This window comes from Polypterus senegalus, chromosome 4, assembly GCF_016835505.1.
Source record: "Polypterus senegalus isolate Bchr_013 chromosome 4, ASM1683550v1, whole genome shotgun sequence".
NCBI lineage: Eukaryota > Metazoa > Chordata > Cladistia > Polypteriformes > Polypteridae > Polypterus > Polypterus senegalus.
This window is the reverse complement of record NC_053157.1, coordinates 10,755,108-10,776,850: the sequence shown is the minus strand read 5'-3', so window position 1 is coordinate 10,776,850 and position 21,743 is coordinate 10,755,108. Positions and strand designations below refer to the sequence as shown.

The 21,743-nt window shown below is 41.5% G+C and overlaps 1 protein-coding gene across 6 annotated transcripts in view; it reads left to right on the top strand.

Annotated features, from left to right (window-relative positions):
• Positions 1-21,743, top strand: part of lrba (LPS responsive beige-like anchor protein) — a 792,225-nt gene that overhangs the window by 688,364 nt on the left and 82,118 nt on the right. For 4 of the 6 annotated variants that reach the window (XM_039750242.1, XM_039750239.1, XM_039750241.1 and 1 more), the window contains 3 exons: positions 5,882-6,074; positions 16,044-16,106; positions 18,079-18,234. In XM_039750242.1, coding sequence (XP_039606176.1) covers positions 5,882-6,074; positions 16,044-16,106; positions 18,079-18,234 — 412 coding nt within the window. The remainder of the gene's footprint in view (positions 1-5,881; positions 6,075-16,043; positions 16,107-18,078; positions 18,235-21,743) is intronic. The other 2 variants (XM_039750243.1, XM_039750240.1) reach the window with 1 other exon arrangement.

Genomic DNA, 21,743 nt, shown 5'->3' with positions numbered 1-21,743 from the left:
TACTGCAGTTACATATTTTTGTGATTACCTCCCCTAAGTATACAAAGAGGCAACAAAACAGAGTTGGGGCTCCATTAGGATGCCCCGTTTAATGTCCTGATGAATGGTTGGGCGCAGGGGTTGAGGAAAGGTTTTGCTGTGGCAGTGGCAGACCTACATTTGTGGGGCCCAATAGCATAAGCTGTTATGGGGCCCCTTTGTAACCAGCAGTGAGGTCTGGGTAACCACTGTTATCTTCTACATTGGGTTGTTCCAAGACCGATCACCACAAATGTTTTAATAATTTAGCCACTGCATGTAGAGGTTTTAAATAACTCTTTGCATACAGTAGACACCCTAAATGTTTAAGCAATGTGGACTAAAGTTGATTCTAGGGTCCCTCTGGGGTTAGGGGCCCTGAAACTTAAGCTTCATTAGTATCATAGTAGATGATCCCATGCACTGTGGCAATCCCCTTAAGGTGGCGCTCCAAGGTCACAATAAATAGGTGTTAATTTAGGGTACTGCTCTGTCCGCCCCTAAAGCAGGTGCGCCAATTTCCGAGTGCTGTATTGGTTAAATATCTCAGAGACTTGTTGCAGTCATACTGAAGTGATATCGGTCGTCCTCAAGCAGCTTCACTGCCATTGTCATTTGGAAACTCTGTTAGGTCTGGTACAATGCTCTTTTCAGTCCCGGTAAAACGACCACAACCTTTACCCCTGACACACTCCCTGTGCTTGCATACCTAACAATATACAGCACAACAACTACAACTAGAACATCTATGGTGGTCTAAAAGTCATGGCACTGCAGCTCAGATATACCAGGTACTGCGACTGGGAAAGCCATGTTGAAGAGTCTCATTACATTTGAAAGTCCTGGCCATGCATAGCACATAAACTACTTGTCGACCCAACAAAAATATTTTTTGCCTTCTTTTCAAACTTAGACTGATAAAAAATGTTGTGAAAGTGACAAACAGGGAAGGTGAATAATTTTGGTATTTGAGACAGATGTTTCCACTAATGCCAAGGTTAAGGAAGTCAAAATGAATATGTCCCAAAAAAAAAAAAAAAGTACAAAATATACTTGCGTATAAGTCTGGTCTTGAAACCCAAAAAATCGATCATAAAATCAGACCACGACTTGTACGCCCGTTCAAAAATACAACACATCCTTTCGCCTCCTCCGATCTCCCACCAGTTTCTCAGACGCATCGAATTTCGTTGCAGCAGCGCAGTTAACAATTTCTTTCGCCACTTCAACGACTTTTCATTTCAAACCAGTTTAATATTTTCTTCTGATCAAATGCTCCATCATAGATAAGGGATGCTCTTACGATAAAGGTGTATGAAGGGGTGAGATACAAAAAACACAAAACAGTGCAAACCTCGCTTTGGAATAATTCGGGCATTACTGTGTGGCACAATTCATAGAGAAAAATGCCGTGTGCTCCGTGGTTACTCTCTCAGGTGGTCGTTAGCATATCATAATCTCTTGGACCAATAGTGTGAGTTTTCTGCATTCGACTTATACAACCGACTTTATAAAATACTGGAAATTATACAGTAAGATCAAGCCCCGACTTAAATGCAGAACAACTTAAACACGAGTATATATACGGTAGAACAGAAACAGGAAGCCTACTTCACATGGCATCAAGCCTTTGAATTGAAGACCCACCTCTCCCCCTCATTCATTGGTAAAGAATCCTGTCTTCATTTCAAAAGTGCAGTTCTGTGTCAAAGAGCTTCCTATTTGTAGACTACTTTCAAAACCAAAAACGGAACTAACAACATTATATGAAACATTATATTTAAATAGCAAAACTATTAAGGAAAAAGAGAGGAACTTGAGCCAGAGCACAACTCCAGCCATTCCATCATAGGGTCCAAACTAAAAGAAGTGAGAATTCAAGAAACGGGCGCAAAATTGGCTTCAGCACAAAAAGGAAAGGGTTATGGTGAGTGGAACGTTGTCATAATTAGGTGATGTTAAAGGTCATGGAATCATTGCTTGACCTCTTCTCCTTTATTATTTGTATACAGTCTAAATAAGATTATAAATACTGTAGAAAATTAGTTAATTAAATGTAAGTGATGTTAAACTTAGTAGAATGGCAGATAATGTAGAATCAACTGAATCATTACAAGTGGAACTGGACAGCAGCAACATTTATTGATGTAGCACCTTCCAATTTCAAATTTAATTCTTGGTTCTTTAGACGAACATAAGAAATTAGACAAACAAGACACGATCATTCAGTCCACTTAGCTCGTTTGTTTAGCTAATAGCTAAGCTGGCCCATTGTCTCATCCAGATCCTTCTTTAAGATTGGCAAGGTTTTGGCCTCATCTCCACGTTTCAGAAAGTTGCTCAAGATTGCCACAACTCTTTGTGTGATGAATTGCTCCCTGACTTTAGTCCTGAATGCACTTCCCCTTCATTTCCACTGGTGCCCTCAAGTTCTAATCTGAAGCAATTCTGCTGGATCCATTTTATCAACATCTTTGAGGATTTTGAAGACCTCAATGATGTTTCATGCAGGCTCCTCTGCTCAAGATTGAACAAGTTTAGTTTTTGAGTCTGTCACATTAGGACATGGTCTGACATCCCATGATGCCCTTGGTTGCCCTCCTCTACACAGCTTCAAGCACTACTATGTGTGCCTTGTACTGTGGTGACCAGAACTGCACACAATATTCCAGTTTTGGTCTCACTAGTGCATCATATAGTTTGAGCATAACATCCTTTGACTTAAATTCAACAGTTTTTATGATATAAATAAACATTATTTTTTTCATTTTTAATTGCTTCTACAGTGCTTAGATCAGTGTTTCTCAACCACTGGTTTCCTAGTGATTTTATTGGTAGTGGGTCACACTTGAATCCCCCTCCTACTCTAACAATCTTGCTCGATTCCACTTTGCTGGTGGAGTCTCTGATGATTGTGCTCATTTCAACAAGAGGAACTCCACAAGCCCTCACTCTGATGATCGCACTTGATTTGCCAGTGGTGAGCAAAGATGCAAAAGACACTTGAGTGGGGAAAAGCGGGGTCACGAAAACCAAACCCTTTCCCAGGTTGCTTCCCTTCAAGTATTTTATAATTGACATTCCCTTTGCACTTTTATAAATTAAAATGCATTTTTCAAGTGTCCATCAAGTTGTGAAGCTTGTCCATCCATTTCTTCTGAATTCTTTTTTGCTGCCTTCTCAGTGTCTGCCATTGCTCCAATTTAGAGTAATCTGTGAATTTCATAACTTTACTAACTATATTGGAATCAGTGTCATTGATGTAAATCAGAAAAACTAACGGTCCCAGGACAGACCCCTCACTCCATTCTACTCTTACCTGTGCTTGTTGTCTCCTGCCGCTTAACCAAACAGCTCCAGATTTTTAGGTTACCTGTGATGCATTAGCTCCTAGTTTTACAAATGAAGTAAGTTTAAACAAAGAAAAAAAATAATCAGTTAAACTAATTATACTAATGGTCTGTGTGGAGAAGGTAAAAACAAAGTCTGTGATTCCACACCATAAGCCAGCCAAGACCCTCCTGGACTTTCTATCGTATATCAAAAATGCAAAATAAAAATAAAAGCAAGTCAGCCATTGCAGACGTCATCAAGCATAGGAACCTTCCTTCCATCAGCTTCAGGGAATTTCGTCTCGATGATTGTGGCACAGGGCTGGGACAGGATACCAAGAAGAAACAAAAAAGACAAACGACATAACTCTCAAATTTAACAAAGCGCCTTATTAAAAAAGTTCACTTTTAAGACGCAATTTAAACAACTCTTCCGTGCTGGTAGATTATTCCTTCTCATCCCTTCTTTTATGTTTTACTCTTGAAATAACCAGCAAAGCGGAATTTGATGATCTAAGGTTACGGATAGGAATGTAAGGGGACAAACATTCCAACATATTTGAAGGTGCAAGATTATTCAAAGCCATATAAACAAGCATGCAGGCTTGGACAGATTTGTGGTAGTTGGAATTAAATGTATATAACTGTAAGGAAAAAACACGCCACATGGCCATAGTGCCGTAACTGACGCTCCCTCACAATGCAGGTAATGTGTCTCATTCGGGAGTCCATGAGAATCCGCTCATTCGACACCAAGTCATACCAATGATACCCAAGGATTTTCCGGAGAGACACGGTACCAAAGGAGTCCAGTCTTCGTCTCAGGTCACTGGATAGCGTCCATGTCTCACAATCATATAGCAGTGTGGCGCGTTTCCCCGAGGTTGATCCGGCTCATAAGATCCTCATTGTTGGGGACCCGAGTGGCTGGACCAGCCCAAGGGGTCGCCCACATAAGATAGAGGGTCATTTCCAGAGGTTGGGACTGGGCCACGTGTCTGCCTGGAGGGTTGCAAACCGGGATCCCGAGTTGTTTCGCCGTGTAGTGGGTGCGGCAACGCACTATACCAGTGCATGCTCCCCAACTCGACTTGTAAGGAAGCATATTTACAAATTAGAAATGTTTGATTTGTATATGCTGCAGGGGAACGGAAACTTGAAAGTACACCTTAAGAGAGAGAGTTTTGGGAGTTATAGTTGACTGTTCACCTTCTGCATCGAGACAGTGGACAGAAGCAATTATGAAGGCTAATAGGATGTTAGGGTATATGGCCCCCCGATGTGTGTACAAGCCGAGGTAGGTTAAGCTAAAGTTAAATACCATATTGGTGAGGCCTCACCTGGAATACTGCATGACATTTTGGTCTGCATATTGCAAAAAAATACATAGCAGCGCTAGAAAAAGCCCAGTGATTTTGCGCAGTAATCAGTACTGTTAACTCTTTGAAGGCTAAATATTTTTTCTAAAAAAACACAGTTTTCTGCAAAGCACATAAAGCAATAGTTTCACACAAAAATCTACATAAAGCCTCTGTTGGTTCATGCTATGGCCGGCAGTACACCAGGAATGCACAGCAGGTTGGCTGCCTGGCAGTCGTCTTGTGGTGGTGGTCACAATTGCAGTTTGTACCTCTTGCCATTATAAGTGGCGGTCCTCCCAGCCGAACGTTGCCGTAGGTATGTCAGGTACACAAACCTGTTCAGCACCGCAATGGCTGAGGCAGGAGTCCCAATTCTGCAATAATATGCAAAATGCCGTTCCCAGAGTATTTTACATTATGCATTTGCTTCGATTTCTTACCTGATGTCAATGCCATTTTTTGACGTTGTTTGCTACTTGCTACTCACGTGAGTGCAGGGAATCTCGGTCAAACCAGTAAAGCCAACTTTCCTTTTAGCAAAAAGAGTCCAACTAAAACTTAATGATGGGTTTTGTCACCGTTTACAGTTGATTACCGCCATCAACCCCTCCTTTTGACAAAAGTCGACATCCGCCTGACAGGGTTAATTGAGTGTTAACGGTTCGAGTCATTTTACATGCATCTTGCCTGGTTTGCCCAGTCAGAGGGACTCTGCTGCCTGACTGTGTTACTATAGGGTTAGATAGCCAGATACTTGTCATCTCCTTAAGTTGCTGCAGGACTGGTGGAGAGGCTGAATACTTGTTTTTTTATATTAAACTGTCCAGCTCACTTTCTCTTAACCTTTGTGATTATGTATTTGTGTTTATTAAATGTTATTATGATCCATGTAGAACTAGCTACATCTATAAATCTGACTTCTGTCCTTGCGTCTTTGGGCTGTTCATGAGTTTATCTGTCACTGTCTTGGCCCAAGCCCATGTCTGAACTCTTTTGTCTCATTCTCTCGATGTCAGATTGTAGTCCATGCTGTGATTTCTGACTCTTCCTGTATGTAACCTGGCCTTTCTTCTCTGTGCTTTTCTTTCTTTTTATTTTTCCTTTTATTTTTTCGTCCTTCCATTGTTTGGCTCATGTTCCTCCCGCTCCACACGGTGGGACACTCAACAGTATCTCCTCCTGCAGACGCCGATGATGTTCACTGAGCAGATGCAGCAGGACGTTATCATGGTGCTCAAGTTCCCATCCAACTCCCCCGTGGCTCATGTGGCTGCAAACACACAGCCTGGACTAACAGGACCTGCTGTCATCACCGTCACAGCTAACAGGCTCTTCGCAGTGAACAAGTGGCACGGGCTCAGTGGTAAGTGGCATCCCTCGCTCCTCAGTGGTCTGTCCACTGTATCTTAACCATCTCATTACTCAGTGTCTCAGTTCTTCCAGATATTTTGAACATACAGTAAGAACATTGGATGGTCCCTGTGTTTCCTGTGCCACACTAGGTGACAACAACAAGGAAAAAGCAGCTGATGTAAAATGATACATAAAGCAAGTGTTAATGATATTAAATTAGTTGTTGCTGTTAAGGATATTTCTTTGCTTAGGTTTCATTATAGTGTCAATCTTTGACTGAGCAAAAAGTGTAAGTAGCTTCTCCCTTGAATAATTATTTGTATAGTTGTCTCTCACTGACAGTCCTCAATCAAAAACATGCATTTTTTAATTTTTTTTTTACAAAACTGATGCACAGGTCCATCAAACCTTTTATCTGAATGAACAACAATCACTTGACCATTTTATGCATCGGTAGGAGAAAAAAAGAAGAAAAACAACCCTAGCAGTTAATTGTAGACATGTGTGCCTTTGAAGCCGATTGAGAGTAAGAACAAAATATACTTGAAGACCGGGCATGTCAAGTGCCAAATGAATGATGCTTTGAAAACAGTGTAATTTAATAGTGCTGAGCAATTACTCTGAAATTTGGCACTGATTATTAAGAGTTATCTTTCTGATTAGGAAGTCACTTTACACTAGCTTTTCACAATTTCTCTTTATTCCTCTGGAAAGGCTTTGATTTTGTTTGATTTTGCTCTGTTCTAATCTACTTATCTGCTTTCTTCGGTTAAAAATTGCCAAAACTGTTACATTTTTGGTTTTTTTTTTTCTTAAGTAAACAATCAGATCCAGATTGTATAGTTTCAGAAGTATCTGAATGCCTTTGGATATTTTATAATAACATTTTAGTGATCATATTTTTTTTCTCCCAAATCATTGACATCAAGACACTGTAACTGCTTGGGCCGCTCTTGAGCTGACCCCATACCAAGAGTAATGTTGGAAGGTAAGATGTCCAAGATGGGACTACACGAAAGGATAAATAGAGTTTAATTAAAGACTGTGCTCCTCATAGGCCTAACTAAACATTCTACTCCTTCCTACCTCCATCTTTACCTCAGCCATTCCTCCTCGCCACACACCTCAACTTGTCTACAGTCCCCAATGTTCTTCTGGCAGAGAGTCTGACCAGGAGCACTTCCAGCATTATGTCTAACCAGCCAAGTAATTCAGGGTCAGTTCTAACCTCATGTGATGGAAACAGTTGTATGCCAGAAGCATCCCCCTGGTGGTCCGGGGAGGCAGGGCTACATACAGAAAGCTCCTTATTATTAAAGGAGTTGCCACTTTTGGAGGAGCCTGGAGCACAATGATAATCTCTTATGACCACAAAACTGAGCTTCAGTCCTCTCAATGTCTTCTGCTGCTCTCTTAAGCCATCCAGAGAATGTTCTTGGCTCTCTTTCGGGTGGGACACAAAATACAATCACCGTCTAGTCTGTCTGTCACTCACGACAAATTAAGTCCGATTGTGTTTACCTCCATTTATATCTCCATGTTAAAAAAAAAAAAAATCGAATGCTCCTCGTTCAAAAAATAATACAATGAGGTTTGGTAAGTGCCATGTAATAGCACAGTAAATGTTGTGGCGTTCTAAACCTTACTATGGGTACTAGTTATTGAAATCTGCTGGACCTTAGAGCATGCTTACCTTAACAGTGACATTAATGTCTCTGGTGACTCTTCCTATGAAGTCAGTAGACAGATTGGGAGAGCATGGGGGGGTCATGAGGTCACTGGAAAGGGGTGTGTGGCGCTCCCAATGTCTGCAAAATAATGAAGGTCCTGGTCCTTCCCGTCTTACTATATGTTTGTGAGACATGGATGCTATCCAGTGACCTGAGATGAAGACTGGACTCCTTTGGTACTGTGTCTCTCCGGAGAATCCTTGGGTACCGTTGGTTTAACTTTGTGTCGAATGAGACACATTACCTGCATTGTGAGGGAGCATCAATTATGGCACTACAGCCGTGTGCTGTGTTTACCCGAGGGTGATCCAGCTCGTAAGATCCTCATTGTTGGTGACCCAAATGGCTAGACCAGGCCAAGGGGTCGCCCACGTAACACCTGGCTGCGGCAGATAGAGGGTCATTTCCGGAGGGTAGGACTGGACCGAGTGTCTGCATGGGGGGTTGCCAACCGGGATCCTGAGTTGTTTCGCCATGTAGTGGGTGCGGCAACGCACTGTACCAGTGCATGCTCCCCAACTTGACTTGACTTGACTTCTGCCTGGGGGGTTTCAAACCGGGATCCCGAGTTGTTTCGTCATGTAGTGGGTGTGGCAACGCACTGTACCAGTGCTTGCTTCTCAACTTGACTTGACCCGCTATATCCATGGTGGGATTAAACGTAAAATGTGTCAAATTTGACAGCAAGATGATGTAAGTGTTAAAATGGGATTTAGAAGGAGAGATGATCTTCATCCTGATTGTTCCACCTAATGCTGCATTTGTCATACGGCAGGCCTGGGAATTGCAACATTTGCGACCTCCACACTTTTGCACTGCCCAAGTGGGAAAGTAAGCATGGATGCCCCCATGAAAGTTGGTGTTTCAGCAATAAACAGATCAAAGGAGCAATCGATGAACAAGACAGGCATGAAAAGTATGTTGTCATGTCTAAAAAAAGATTTTTATTGTCCTCAACACAATGAACACTATTAATTCTGCTTGAAAGCTACAATTAAAAAAAAAAATGCACAAAGCAACCGCTGAGCACAATGTACAAAGTACATTGAGAATGTATAACGCTAACATCAGTTCGTCCATTGCACTACACTGTGGTAATGTTAAAGTTTACCTTCGCAATATTCAGTATTATGGTCCGAGGTGATTCATTCAAATTGTTGTAATGAGAAGTCAAGCAAAATGACACCTTTTATTGGCGAACTAAAAAGATTACAATGTGCAAGCTTTCGAGGCAACTCAGGCCCCTTCTTCAGTCGAGATGTAATCTGAGCTTCTTTGAACACTGGCATAATGTAATCTTTTTAGTTCGCCAATAAAAGGTGTCATTTTGCTTGACTTCTCATTAAATTACATCCATAATGGCTAACACCCTAAATTAGACTTCTAAAGTGTTACTGCACTTCCTGCTTGTGGTGTGCGTCGCCATTTTGAATTGACTTCATAATCTCTCTAGACTTGAGAGGCCAGGCCCGAGTTTGCCATTAGGAATTCCAAACTTCAGGATGTGTTCTCATTCTCTTTTTCACCTCGGAGGTCAGAAATTACGAAATCCAGACACCTAAAGCCACAAACTTACTGAGCATTACCAGTGCTTTGTATATTGGATCTTTATGACATGAAGAAGGCTGGCATCAAGATATCTCATGGATTTCTCCTAAGGTAGTTGTACCGTATAAAGAAAATGCATGCATGGGATGTAAACTTTAAACATGTCTACCTTGTGTTTTTAGACTTTTACGAACACGTTTGTGGAATTTTGTAAATGTACTGCTTTATTGTCAATACCGTTATATTTAACAAGTATGCCTCCAAATAAGCCATCCTGTTTAGCTCATTAAAATATAATGAGTGGAAAAGCATCATAAACTTTAAAGCAAAAAAAAAAAAAAATGAAAGGCTCATTGGATTTCTTCTTGCAGTATTTGTACCCATGAAAGCGCTTTCACATACAGTATGTAACAATTGCATTTGTCAATCAATCACTGTTTTACATAACATCGCTAAAAGACAAAGTAAGCAAAATTACAATTTGGTATCGGCCTTGCCTTCAAATAAAAAAAGGATACTGTTTTAAAATAACGCTACGGGAATAGACTTCAAAGTAAAGAGTGACAGAGTCACATTCAGGATGTTATTGCAGGAAGAGCACTTTTAGGAGTTGCATGCTATTCTTCATACAGTAGCGCTGCAGATCACCGTTTTGATCAATCACCAAGCCTTAGGCCTCCCTATCATATTTCTTTTTAAAGCTGACCGGTCTTATTGGCTTTTTGCCATGCAACGTCAACAAAACTGCTCAGTGCACTTAAGCTTGTTACAAATAAAGCAGATCATTGAAATTATAGGACTGGAAGCAGAAACCAGCCACACTTTGTTTCTGCATTTGAAAAATAATTCTGTTATCTATCAGGCATGTTTAAAACAATTCCAGTGTCATTGAGTTTTCCTTTTATTCACTCATTTTCTGGGGAACAGATTCTGTATCATAAGTGCAAATGTCTACTAGACGTTCACTCAGACTTCTAAAACAGGCCAGTATACATTCACGAGAAACAAAATGAGTCCACCTCATGAAATGTTTTTTTCATGGACATATCAAGATTTGTTTTTCATTTAAACAGTATCTGTAGATAAAGGTCCTATAATATAACAGACGTCCTGCCGCATTTTTATTTGGTAGTCCATTGTGTAATTTAAATAAACATAAATGCCATTTTTGCATGAGGGAAAAAGTATGTGCACCCCTACGTTTATCACAACATCGAATTAGAATGAGGTACAGATGTTGAGAGCGGATCTCGTGTGACGCTCTCTTATTTAAACCTCAGACGTTTAGTTTGGTGGGCAGTACGGCCTAACAGTAAGGAGACCAGGGTTTGCATGTTCTCTTCATGTCTGCATGGGTTTCCTCCGAGTGGTCTGTTTATTTCCCACAGTCCAAAGACATGCAGTTTACGTGAATTGCCAATCCTAAATTGGCCATGGTGTGTGGTTGGAATGTGTATGTGTGTGTGTTCGCCCTGGGATGGACTGGTGCCCTGTCCAGGGATTGTTCTTGCCTTCCACCCAGTGCTATCTGGGATAGGCTCCAGCACTCCGTGCAACCCTGTTCAGAACTAAATGAGTTAGAAAATGGCTGCCTGACTGACTTTTAGTTGGGTGTGCTCTTTGTTGTTGAAGTGTTTGTTCTCAACATGCAGGGACCAAAAGAGCTCTCTGAGGCATTCAGTAGGTAGGTTGTAGATAGTGTGGAACGAGCCCCGGACACAGACAGGCAGACATGTTAAATGCACCACCACACGTTTATTTACAGTCACTAATATTTACAGTACAACAATAAGTGCACAGACAAACCCCCAAGACTCCCCAAAGTCCAGGCCTCACACTTCACAATGCCTCACTTCTTCAGGCCGCCTTTTATAGTCACTCGGATGTGCTCCAGGTGCTTCCCGGCAATCTTCCACCAGCACTCCCCAGTGTGCCAGAAGTGCTGGCTGCGTACCCGGAAGCACTCCAGGTGTCCCCAATCCTCTTCCCCCCCAGCACTTCCGGGTTTGGCGGAAGTGCTGAGGTCCAGGGCTCTGTACGCATTGGGGCATCCCCTGGCGGAGACCACGGGCTCCTACAGGGCTGAGCTTCAATGCTCTCTACCCGTGGTCCCCATAGCAACCAGGGTGGTCGCCCTCTCGTGGTCTGGGTCCTCCTGGGCGTCCCGGCTGGGTACCACCCCCAGCTGCGTGCCACAACAGAAAGAAAGAACTTTTATTTGCCCACAAAGGAAATTTGGCTTTTTAAATAAATTAATGCATACATAGATAATAAATATATACAAAAATATATACATATATATACAGTATATATACACACAATGTGGCCTGCACACACACCAGACTTACTAAATAGGAAGAAAATTTTAATAGAGAGAGAACTTCTGACCTCCCAGCGAGGCACTATACAGACATATTGCTGTTGGTATAAAGGAGCCCCTGCAGCCTTTTTAAAACACTTCTACTGATTGATTCATTGACTGAAAGTCCTCAGCATTTGGTGTGTCAGAGAGAGGATGTGCAGCATTGTTCATAATGGCACTCAGTTTTGTTTTAATTCTCTCCTTTGCTACTACCTCCAGGGGGTCCAGAGTGTCTCCTATAACTGAGCCTGCCCTTTTAATCGGTTTGTTGATTTGGTGGGTTCTCTCTTAATGTGATGTAACTGGCCCAGCACACCATCACAAAGTTGTAGAAGATGTGAAGAAGGTCACTATCCATATTACAGGACCACAGTCCCCTAAGGAAGAAGAATCTGCTCTGCCCTTTCTTATTTAGTTCCTCTGTGCTACGAGTCCAGTCTAGCCTGTCATTAATGTGGACCCCTAAGCCCTTGTAAGGGGTGCACCACCTCTACATTCACTCCCTGAATAGTGACCAGACATGGAGGTTCTTTGGTTTGGCGAAAGTCAATAAGCAGTTCCCTGATTTTGCTGTTTGCTAAGGTACAGACAGTTCTCTTTGCACCAAGAAACAAAGTTCTCCATCTGACTCCTCTCCTCTGTCTCATCCCCTTTATCAGTACACGCCACAACTGCAGAACAAACTTGTAGTTGTCAGTATGAATGGCTATTAAGTAGCCTGATGGTTAAAACGGTCCCTGAATCTACTGGTGTGAGTGCTGATAGGACTGAGCAGTAAGAAAGTAAATTTGCATCATCTGATTGTTTTTCTTTAAAGTTTTGCTTCTGTTTCACAAATATGTAATTCCTTAAAATTTGCAATGCTCAGTTATTTTTTTTAATTTTACTCGTCACTACTGGTATATTTCTGAAAATCATTCCTTTTGCCAAGTTGGGTCATTGTGCAGCCCTGCCTTAATTCCCAAACCATTTTTCAGATGTCACCTCTTACATTTATTATGCATGAGAAGTTATTTTTCCATGCAAAGTGTTTAAAATACTTGAAGAACCATCTATAACTTCAATGAACCAGGCCTTATTACATATAATGTCTTTTATACTGATTAAATCCAAATCATATTATGTGATATCATCTCCTGTTGAATTCTGCTCTGTACTTGTAATAATTCTATTGCACTATTCTATTATATTCTGTTGAGGATGACTTGTGTTCTGTTCTGTGTATTGTGTTGTATTGACCCCATTTTTTTTTGACACCCACTACACACCCTGTCTACCTGGAAAGGGGTCTGTCTTTGAACTACCTTTCCCAAGGTTTCTTCCATTTCTCCCCTACAAGGGTTTCCTTGTCTTCTTAGAGAGTCAAGGCTGGGGGGCTGTCAGAAGGCTGAGTCTGTTAAAGCCCATTGCGGCACCTCTTGTGTGATTTTGGGCTCTACAAAAATAAATTGTATTGCATTATGACTCTATCAAGCAGTTGTTAAGATTGCAAGATAATATAAGTGTCATATACTGTACAAACATTAATTCACATTTTAAAGTACAAGATAGCAATTGTGGCGAGTGGCTGGGGGTGGTACCCAGCCGGGACGCCCAGGAGGACCAGAGGAGGGCTTACGCCTCCCCCAGACCACGTGGGGGCGACCACCCTGGTGGCTTTGGGGACCACGGGAACAGAGCTTAGAAGCTCAACCCTATAGGGGCCCGTGGTCACCGCCAGGGGGCGCCCCAATGCCGGAGGAGCCCTGGCCCTCAGCACTTCAATGGGGGGGAAGAGGACCAGGGACACCCAGTGTGCCTCCGGGTGCGCAGCCAGTACTTCCGCTACACTGGGGAGTGCCGGCGGAAGCTAATCGGGAGGCACCTGGAGCACATCCGGGTGGGGATAAAACGGGCCACTTCCCTCCATTCGTTGGCTGGAGTCGGATGGAAGAGGACAGAGCTCAGAGGAGAGGAGTGGAGGCGGTCAGGAAGGAAGGTAAAGAGGCATAGTGTGTGAGAGGGCCTGGACTTTGGGGTGATTGGTGCTGCGGCACTGGGTTTGTGCGTGTTCATCATTGTATACATTTGTAAATAAACGTGTTGTGGTGCATTTAACGATGTCTACCTGTCTCTGTCCGGGCTGTTCCCCACACATTATATATCTGAAAATGAAGTTTTCATTCAGTTGGCTACTCATGCTTAGTGCCATAGTCTTGCTTACTACAGTGCCTTGTGAAAGTATTCATTCCCCTTGGTGTTTGACTTGTTTTTGTTGTGTTACAACCTGGAATTAAAATGGATTTTTGTGGGGTTAGCACCATTTGATTTGCACAACATGTCTTCCACGTTGAAGGTATCAAATATTTTTATTGTGACACAAACAATCGTTAAGAGAAAAAATTATAAATCCTGAGTCAAAGTCAATACTTTGTAGAGCTCCCTGTCGCTGCAATTCCAGCTCTTGTTGAGGGTTTCTATTAGCTTAGCACACCCAGCATATGGGATTTTCTCGATTTCCTCAAGACCAGACTGCTTCAAGTTCAATGGGTTGCATTGGTGTCCAGCCATCTTCAGGTCATGCCACAGATTCTCCACTGGATTGAGGTCTAAACTTTGACAAAGCCATTCCAAGACATTTCTAAGCTTCCCTTTGAACCCCTCCAGAAGGTTTAGAGTCATTCATTGTCCTGCTGGAAGGTGAACCTCCATCCCAGTCACAGATCTCTGGCAGACTGAAGAAGGTTTTTCTCACAAATTGCCCTGCATTTAGTGCCATCCACCTTTCATTCAATCCTATCCAGTTTTCATGTCCCTTCAGTGAGATACTCCCACCACCATGCATCCCTCTGGGGTTGGTATTCTTGGACTGATGGGAATTGGTGGTTTTGTGCCGAAAATGGCATTTCCAATGTGGACCATAAAGTTCAGTTTTATTCTTATCTTACCAGAGGACCTTTTCCCAAGTGTCTGGGGAGTCCATATGCTGTTGGATAAATTCTAAAAGTGTTTTCTTCTTTTTTTAATTTCTTTACGCAATGGCTTTTTTTCTGCCCACTTTTCCATTATAGCCCTATGGACAGATCCTCCCACCTCTGCTGTCGATCTTTGAGGCTCCTTCAGTTTTATCCTTGGTTTCCTTATTGCATCTCTGATTAATGTCCTCCTCACCCAGTCTTGTGAGTTTTGCTGGGTGGCCTTCTGTTGTCAGTTTTGTAGTGGTGCCATATTCTTTCCATTTTCATATAATTGATTTAAGGGTGCTCCACGGGATATTCAATAATCCAGCCCTGATCTTATATTCCTCTACCACTTTGTCCCTGACCTGCTTGGAGAGCTCCTTCGTCTTCATGTTCCTTCCTTAGTGGCGTTGCAGAGTCAGGGCCCTTTCTGAACGGGTCTATTTATGCAGACGTCATATGACACTTTGACACAAGTTGATGATGTGACGTCTGAAGTTAATTGGTTGGACGAGATCTTATTTAGGGGTTTCATAGCAGAACATGTGAAACATACACACTCACAGCTTTTACTTGTTGTTTTATACATTTACAAGGGATTTTATTTTCATTCCACTTCCAGGGTTGTTAAGTCTGTTACATAAAATCCAAATGAAATTCCAGATTGTAAGGTGACAAAATAGGACAAACACCAATGTATTGCAAGGCAATGACGTGGTGCTGAGATGAGGCGAGCCTATGCAACTTACAAGAAAGACTTAAACAGTTAACAGCAATTATAGCTCACGGTTTTAAACCCAAGTTAACTGGTGAATTTGCTTTAGCCTGCACATGTCTGCTCTTACTGTCGGAGCCTCTCCTCTAATTCAGCACATAGCAGTATCAGTATGCTCCAGCAAACTGAATTTCACTTATTTCATGCTCCCCTGCTTTTTCACTTTCTGAGAGCTGTGGCAAATCTCCTCCTTCGTTAATTTTGTCAGTCCGTTAGGCGGTGCTCCCTCCTGAGCGTCCCGTGGTTCCATCAGTTCAGTTTTATTTTGAACGCTGTTGTCACTTGTTTTTCCATTTCTGTCCTTTTATTCAATTTTGAAACTTGTCCACTAAACGCCTGAGAGTGTTGTGAAGATTACGTTACGCCACGGTGAGCTGCTTTACTCATTAGAATGTGCCCATAAATTGTTCACTTTATTAGGGTGATCATAAATAGTACATCTCTAATGGGTCCTACAAGGAAGACTCATCTGAATTCGGCATTTACAGTACACATATGGAGTAAAAGTTGTGTGCCCATTTCTCTGCTTATTTTTTTTTTTTTTAATTTTTTTATCACGTTTCTAATTTGTTGTCAATTTTTGATTTTGTTTTTTTTTTCTCTCTCTCTCTCTCTCCTGTCCCAGGCCATCAAGGCACAGTCCAGGACCAGCCCTACCAGCTGCCGGTGGAAATCGATCCTTTGATAGGTCTGTCACTTGTGTCTCTCTCCCTCTGCGATTCATTACACTCTGTATGGTGGCCCTGAAGTGGAGATTACTGTTGTTTTTCACCCGAATGGAATTTCCTTGATAAACCATTTGCATGCAAATTGGAATGCAATGAGCTGTGGCTATGCCGGTATTTCATCAACTCCCCCTCCTTGGGCCTTCTAATTTGAACAGGGATAGGACGCGTGTCACTGGAAATTAATATGGATGCTGCAATAATGTGTGATTGAGAATGCGCATGAAGTACTGTCACTATAATATTGGATCTTTTCATCAATCAGACTTGTTGATGAGCTGAAGAAGGGGGCCAGCTTGATGAATTGGTGGTCTTATATTGCGCTGGCTGAATTGCCAAGGAAATTTTCATAATAACAGCAGGACTCCAAACAGCCTTGTGAGGTGAAAAATCAAGGCTGTGTGTCCAGAATTTCATCATTAAGTAGATCAATTTTTCCCCTTCCCTCGTAGGCCCTGCTGTTAGAGTCGGGGGGGCTCAAACGTGAGCTTATGGAAATCTTGCAGCCACCTAAATAGCATCACTTTATATCGTGCCCCAGCATTTCAGCTTTAGCGCCTGTGCTGAGTAGCACAGCAAAAAAAAAAAATCTGAATAAATAGCTTAGTTTCATTCTTGCTTTTTGTTGACATCACATTCTATTAATTTCAAGACGGCTTGTCTCCAATAAATGTGGAATTTTACATTTCCCCATTTTTACCTTCTATCCGTTAAAAAGAGACAAATTGTGAATGTCCCTTCGGCCCGCAGTCCTACCTTAGTGGTTTAATGATTTTAGGTTTGCTAAATATTCGAATGAATGTTTGCATTCCACCATAGTGTTATTTTATACACTATAAATTCAAAATGACGACTTCTTCAACATGACCCAACCAGTTGTTGATATTTCTTTTAAAATGGAATCGAAAGATTAACTACCATTCCGATTCGTGCAGTGGATCTGCACCTGTTCATTTGTCAAAATACGAAGGCATCTATAAACTACACGCAGCAGCGTCTCGCAACACGCGGCAATTAATCCAGCAGCGTTTTTTTTTTTTTCTTTCTTTCTTTCTTTCCTGAGGCTTTTGTGTCTTCTGGAAACCATTTAGTTCTCTATAAACACAAACACACCACCAGTGGAACTCGCCTGTATGGCCATTCAGGAATATGCCTCAAAAGGCAGCTTCTGTGTAGCACTCAAAATATAATAATGGTATAGTTATATATAGCAAATAAATAAATACGCTCACACACACACACACACACGCCAGTGTTTGATCATCTGGAGCCAATCCCCAGCCTAGCTGATTTACATTAAAGGTTAGGGCTAATTAATCCTCATAATTAGTGCTTTCATGTGCCATCATTTCAAAATAAATAAAAATATCTTTATAAATTAGATAGGTGCCCTTATCGAAACTCACTGATGCCTAAAGCGACGCGTTCTCCGTTGTGGATTTGGTAATAAAACTAAAACGAAAGAAGAAAAGAAAATGGTAAGCCTGATGTAGCCCAGAGATCATGAAGTGACCAAATATCAATAATTCTTTAATAATAATTCTTTGCATTTATAAAGCGCTTTTCTCACTACTTAAAGCGCTTAGCAATTGCAGGTTAAGGGTCCCTTTTGACATTTTACGGGATTTGAACCAGCAAGCTGCCATCCAGCTGTAACCCCAAACCCATTTCTGTCCTCCACTTTATTCATCCCAGCACTTCTGGGACTTTTTGATGTTGCATTTTATTTTAAAATCTCATAAATAATGTTCAATTTGATTTTTTTAAGGTGGTTTAAAGAATTAAAATAAGCATCTTTTATATGTATTTTTTTTTTGCTTCTTTTTTGTTTTTTCCGTTTGGTGAAGAAACCCAAGCCGTACAGTTCTGGACCTGACTTGCCTGTGCCGCTTGAAAAGCCTCCCGATTAACATTTCTGTGTTTGCTCTCTTCTAGCCTCCAATGCCAACATGCACAGAAGGCAAATCACTGACCTTTTGGACCAAAGCATTCAGATCCATTCCCAATGTTTTGTGATCACAGCTGACAACCGATTCATCCTGGTCTGTGGCTTCTGGGATAAGAGTTTCCGTGTCTATTCCACTGACTCAGGTAATTGCATTATTCTGCGCCTTGTTCAGTGAACGAGAGACGCCAGGGAATGAGGGTCAGGGTCACAAATGAGGCTTGTAGGTTACAACTTCATATTCTGCTTTCATTTTAAAGCCAATTCTACCTTTTTGGAGATACATATAGATGCTGAATTCAATTTACGGCTCCCTGTGCCTTTTTTTTTTTTTTTTTGTTTAGTATTATTTGAAGCAATCTGTTCATTAGTGTGTAGCCTTTTCCTTGAGTGCGCGTCTCTCAATCTCCGAGTGCTTAGTTGGGAGCCTGTGAAATGGCATTTATTTGAAAAGTGTTTGCATCCAGCAGCTGCTGTGATCTCTTCAATACCTTTAATCCTTTAGATTATAGGGTAGAGTGCTAACCTATCATTTTAAAGTTAATTAGAATAAAGTCCTCTCCTTCTGCATGACCGCCGTAGTCATTGCCTGAATTCGCTTGTGTACAGTAGGAGATGCTCCGAGTGTTTCTGCCTTTTAAGTGCAGGATTTTGTGCTAATTCTTACTGTAAGTGGTGCTGATCTCATTTCCCTGGCAGATTTTAAATGGCTTCGGAATATTAACCATTACTCTGAAGAGTTTTGTTTTTTTTTTTCCCCCAAGTGGATGTTCATTACAAAGCGGCATTTAATATAATAACAAATAATTCATTAGAATTTAAACATTCCATTTGGTGTTAATTTTCGCAATATTTTTTAGGGTGGCACGATGCTGCAGTGTTAGTCAGTGGGGGGCACCGGGGTTCGCTTTGCAGGTCCTCCCCCTGCCTGCATGGGCTTTCTCCCACAGTCCAAAGACTTAAGTGCAGGTTAAGTGAATCAGCAATGCTGAATTGGCCCTAGTGGTAGGTGTGGGTTTGCCACTGCGATTAACTGGCGTCCTGTCCGGGGTTTGGTCCTGCTTTGCGCGTTATGTTAGCTGCTATAGGCTCCAGCACCCTGATCTGAGCACGTTAGAAAATAACATGAATTGACATGACAATATTTTTTGTATTGCATTTAAAAAAATCGTACATTTCTGTCATCTGATTTTGATGCAACGTTGATCAGCGGGCTATTTTTAATGTAGTGGTAGATGCAAAACCTTTGAATTGGAGGCTGTGAATTTAATAAGAAAAATATATAGAGCTTAGCTTGAGTGGCCACAGCATCCATCATTCAACTGTTGGGAGTGCAGACTGAAATCTGACAACAATTACCCTTTGCTTATACTGCCTGTGTTTTGAGGCTTTCAGGGAACAAATGTTTAGGCTCTCCTTGATAAATCTTTGAAAACCTGACCCCTCGGGGGCTGATTTAGCCGGAAGAAGGGCAATGTGTGAGATGGTAATGAAGCCATTTAGGTTTACTGTTTGCAGCAAATACCAAATATACATAATGTAACATTCTCAAATTTGTTTAAACCTATTCAGAATGTTTATTTATTTATTTATTTATTAGATGCCTTTATCCATGGTGACCTACAAAGCCAGTTAGTTATAAGACATACAAGAATGAACGTGCAAGCAGCAAAGCAACAACAACATGTATTTCTATAGCACATTTTCATACAAATAGTGTAGCTCAAAATGCTTTACATGATGAAGAAAAGAGGAAAAAAAAGACAAAGTAAGAATTAAAATAAGACAACACTAATTAACATAGAATAAGAGTAAAGTCCAATGGCCAGGGAGAACAGAAAAAGCAAAAAAAAAACTCCAGATGGCTGGAGAAAAAATAAAATCTGCAGGGGGTCCGAGGCCATGAGACCACCCAGCCCCCTCTAAGCATTCTACCTCACATAAATGATCGGTCCTCATGGAAGAACTTGATGGTGAGGGTCATGTGGACTTCTGGACTTTAATCCATCAATGTAGGGACATCACGGTGCTTTGATCAGGTGGTGGTGGCGCAGGTCACCACCACAGAAAACCAGGACAAGAACAGAAGAGAGAGTAGGGGTTAGTATGGATTTTGGAGCCACAATGAATAGTAATGATAATTAATTGAATATACAGAGCATCAGGATTAAACTATGATGAAGTTATGAGAAGGCCATGTTAAAGTAATGTGTTTTCAGCAGTGTTTTAAAGTGCTCTACTGTATCAGTCTGGCGAATTCCTATTGGCAGGCTATTCCAGATTTGAGGTGCCTAACAGCAGAAGGCCGCCCGCCTCACCACTTCTTTTAAGTTTAGCTCTTGGAATTCAAAGCAGACACTCATTTGAAGATCTAAGGTTATGACTTGGAGTGTAAGGTGTAAGACATTCCAAAATAACAACAACAACATTTATTTCTATAGCACATTTTCATACAAATAATGTAGCTCAAAGTGCTTTATTTGATGAAGAAAAGAGGAAAAAAAGACAAAGTAAGAATTAAAATAAGACAACACTAATTAACATAGAATAAGAGTAAAGTCCGATGGCCAGGGAGGACAGAAAAAACAAAAAAAAACTCCAGATGGCTGGAGAGAAAAAATAAAATCTGCAGGGTGTCCGAGGCCATTCCCACCCTCTGGGAATTCCACCTAACATAAGTGAACAGTCCTCTTTGTATTTAGGGTTCTCTTGGAAGGACTTGATGATGATGGTCACGTAGACTTCTGGCTTTTAATCCATCAATGTAGGACATCATGGTGCTTTGATTAGGTGGTGGTGTCGCAGGTCGCCACCACAGAAAACCGGGAAAAGAAACAGAAGAGATAAATATAAGATGGAGCGAGATTATTTAAGGCTTTGTAAACCATAAGCAGTATTTTAAAGTCATTTGTGAATGGCACAGGTAACCAGTGTAGTGACATCAAAACTGGAGAAATGTGCTCGGATTTTCTTTTCCTAGTTAGGATTCTAGCAGCTGCATTCTGAGAACAGAGAACAAGATTAAAAAAAAAAAAAAAGCAAGCACAGGGGAGTTGAACATTCACACAATTATACCTGAAGCCAGACTAAGACGCATCAAATCCGTATCCTAAACTCTCTTATCAGTAAAACAGCAGCTGTCCTGTAGGAGAGACGATAAGCAGATCCGTGATATTTAATGAAAAGTTGTGTTTTCAAAAGAAAGTAAATTGGGGTGCAGTATGATACAAATAACGGAAGATCATTCCACAACTTTGGAACAAGAACAGAGAAATATTGTCCAGTCATGGCATGTCCAGCAGAATGGAGACATCTTGGAGAGACTTATGGACAGTCCAAGGATTGAAGGTATTGAGGAGCAGACCCAATCAGAGAGTATATAGCAGAGGAGTAGTAGGAGTCAAGCAAGGAATTTGGGGCGGACTGGAGCCTTTCTTAGAGGGACTGGCAGCAAGACAGATCCAGTTTTAGATGCGCCAGCAGTCCATCACAGAGCACATACACATGCATGCCGACGCTAATACATCTCGGACCAATTTATGTTATCCTAAAGTGGATATCTTTGCCAGGGCACCTGGAGACAAACCCTCACACAGACATGCAAACTCTGTGACCCTGAACTGGACAAGATGAGCAGCAGTAATGGTTGGACAGG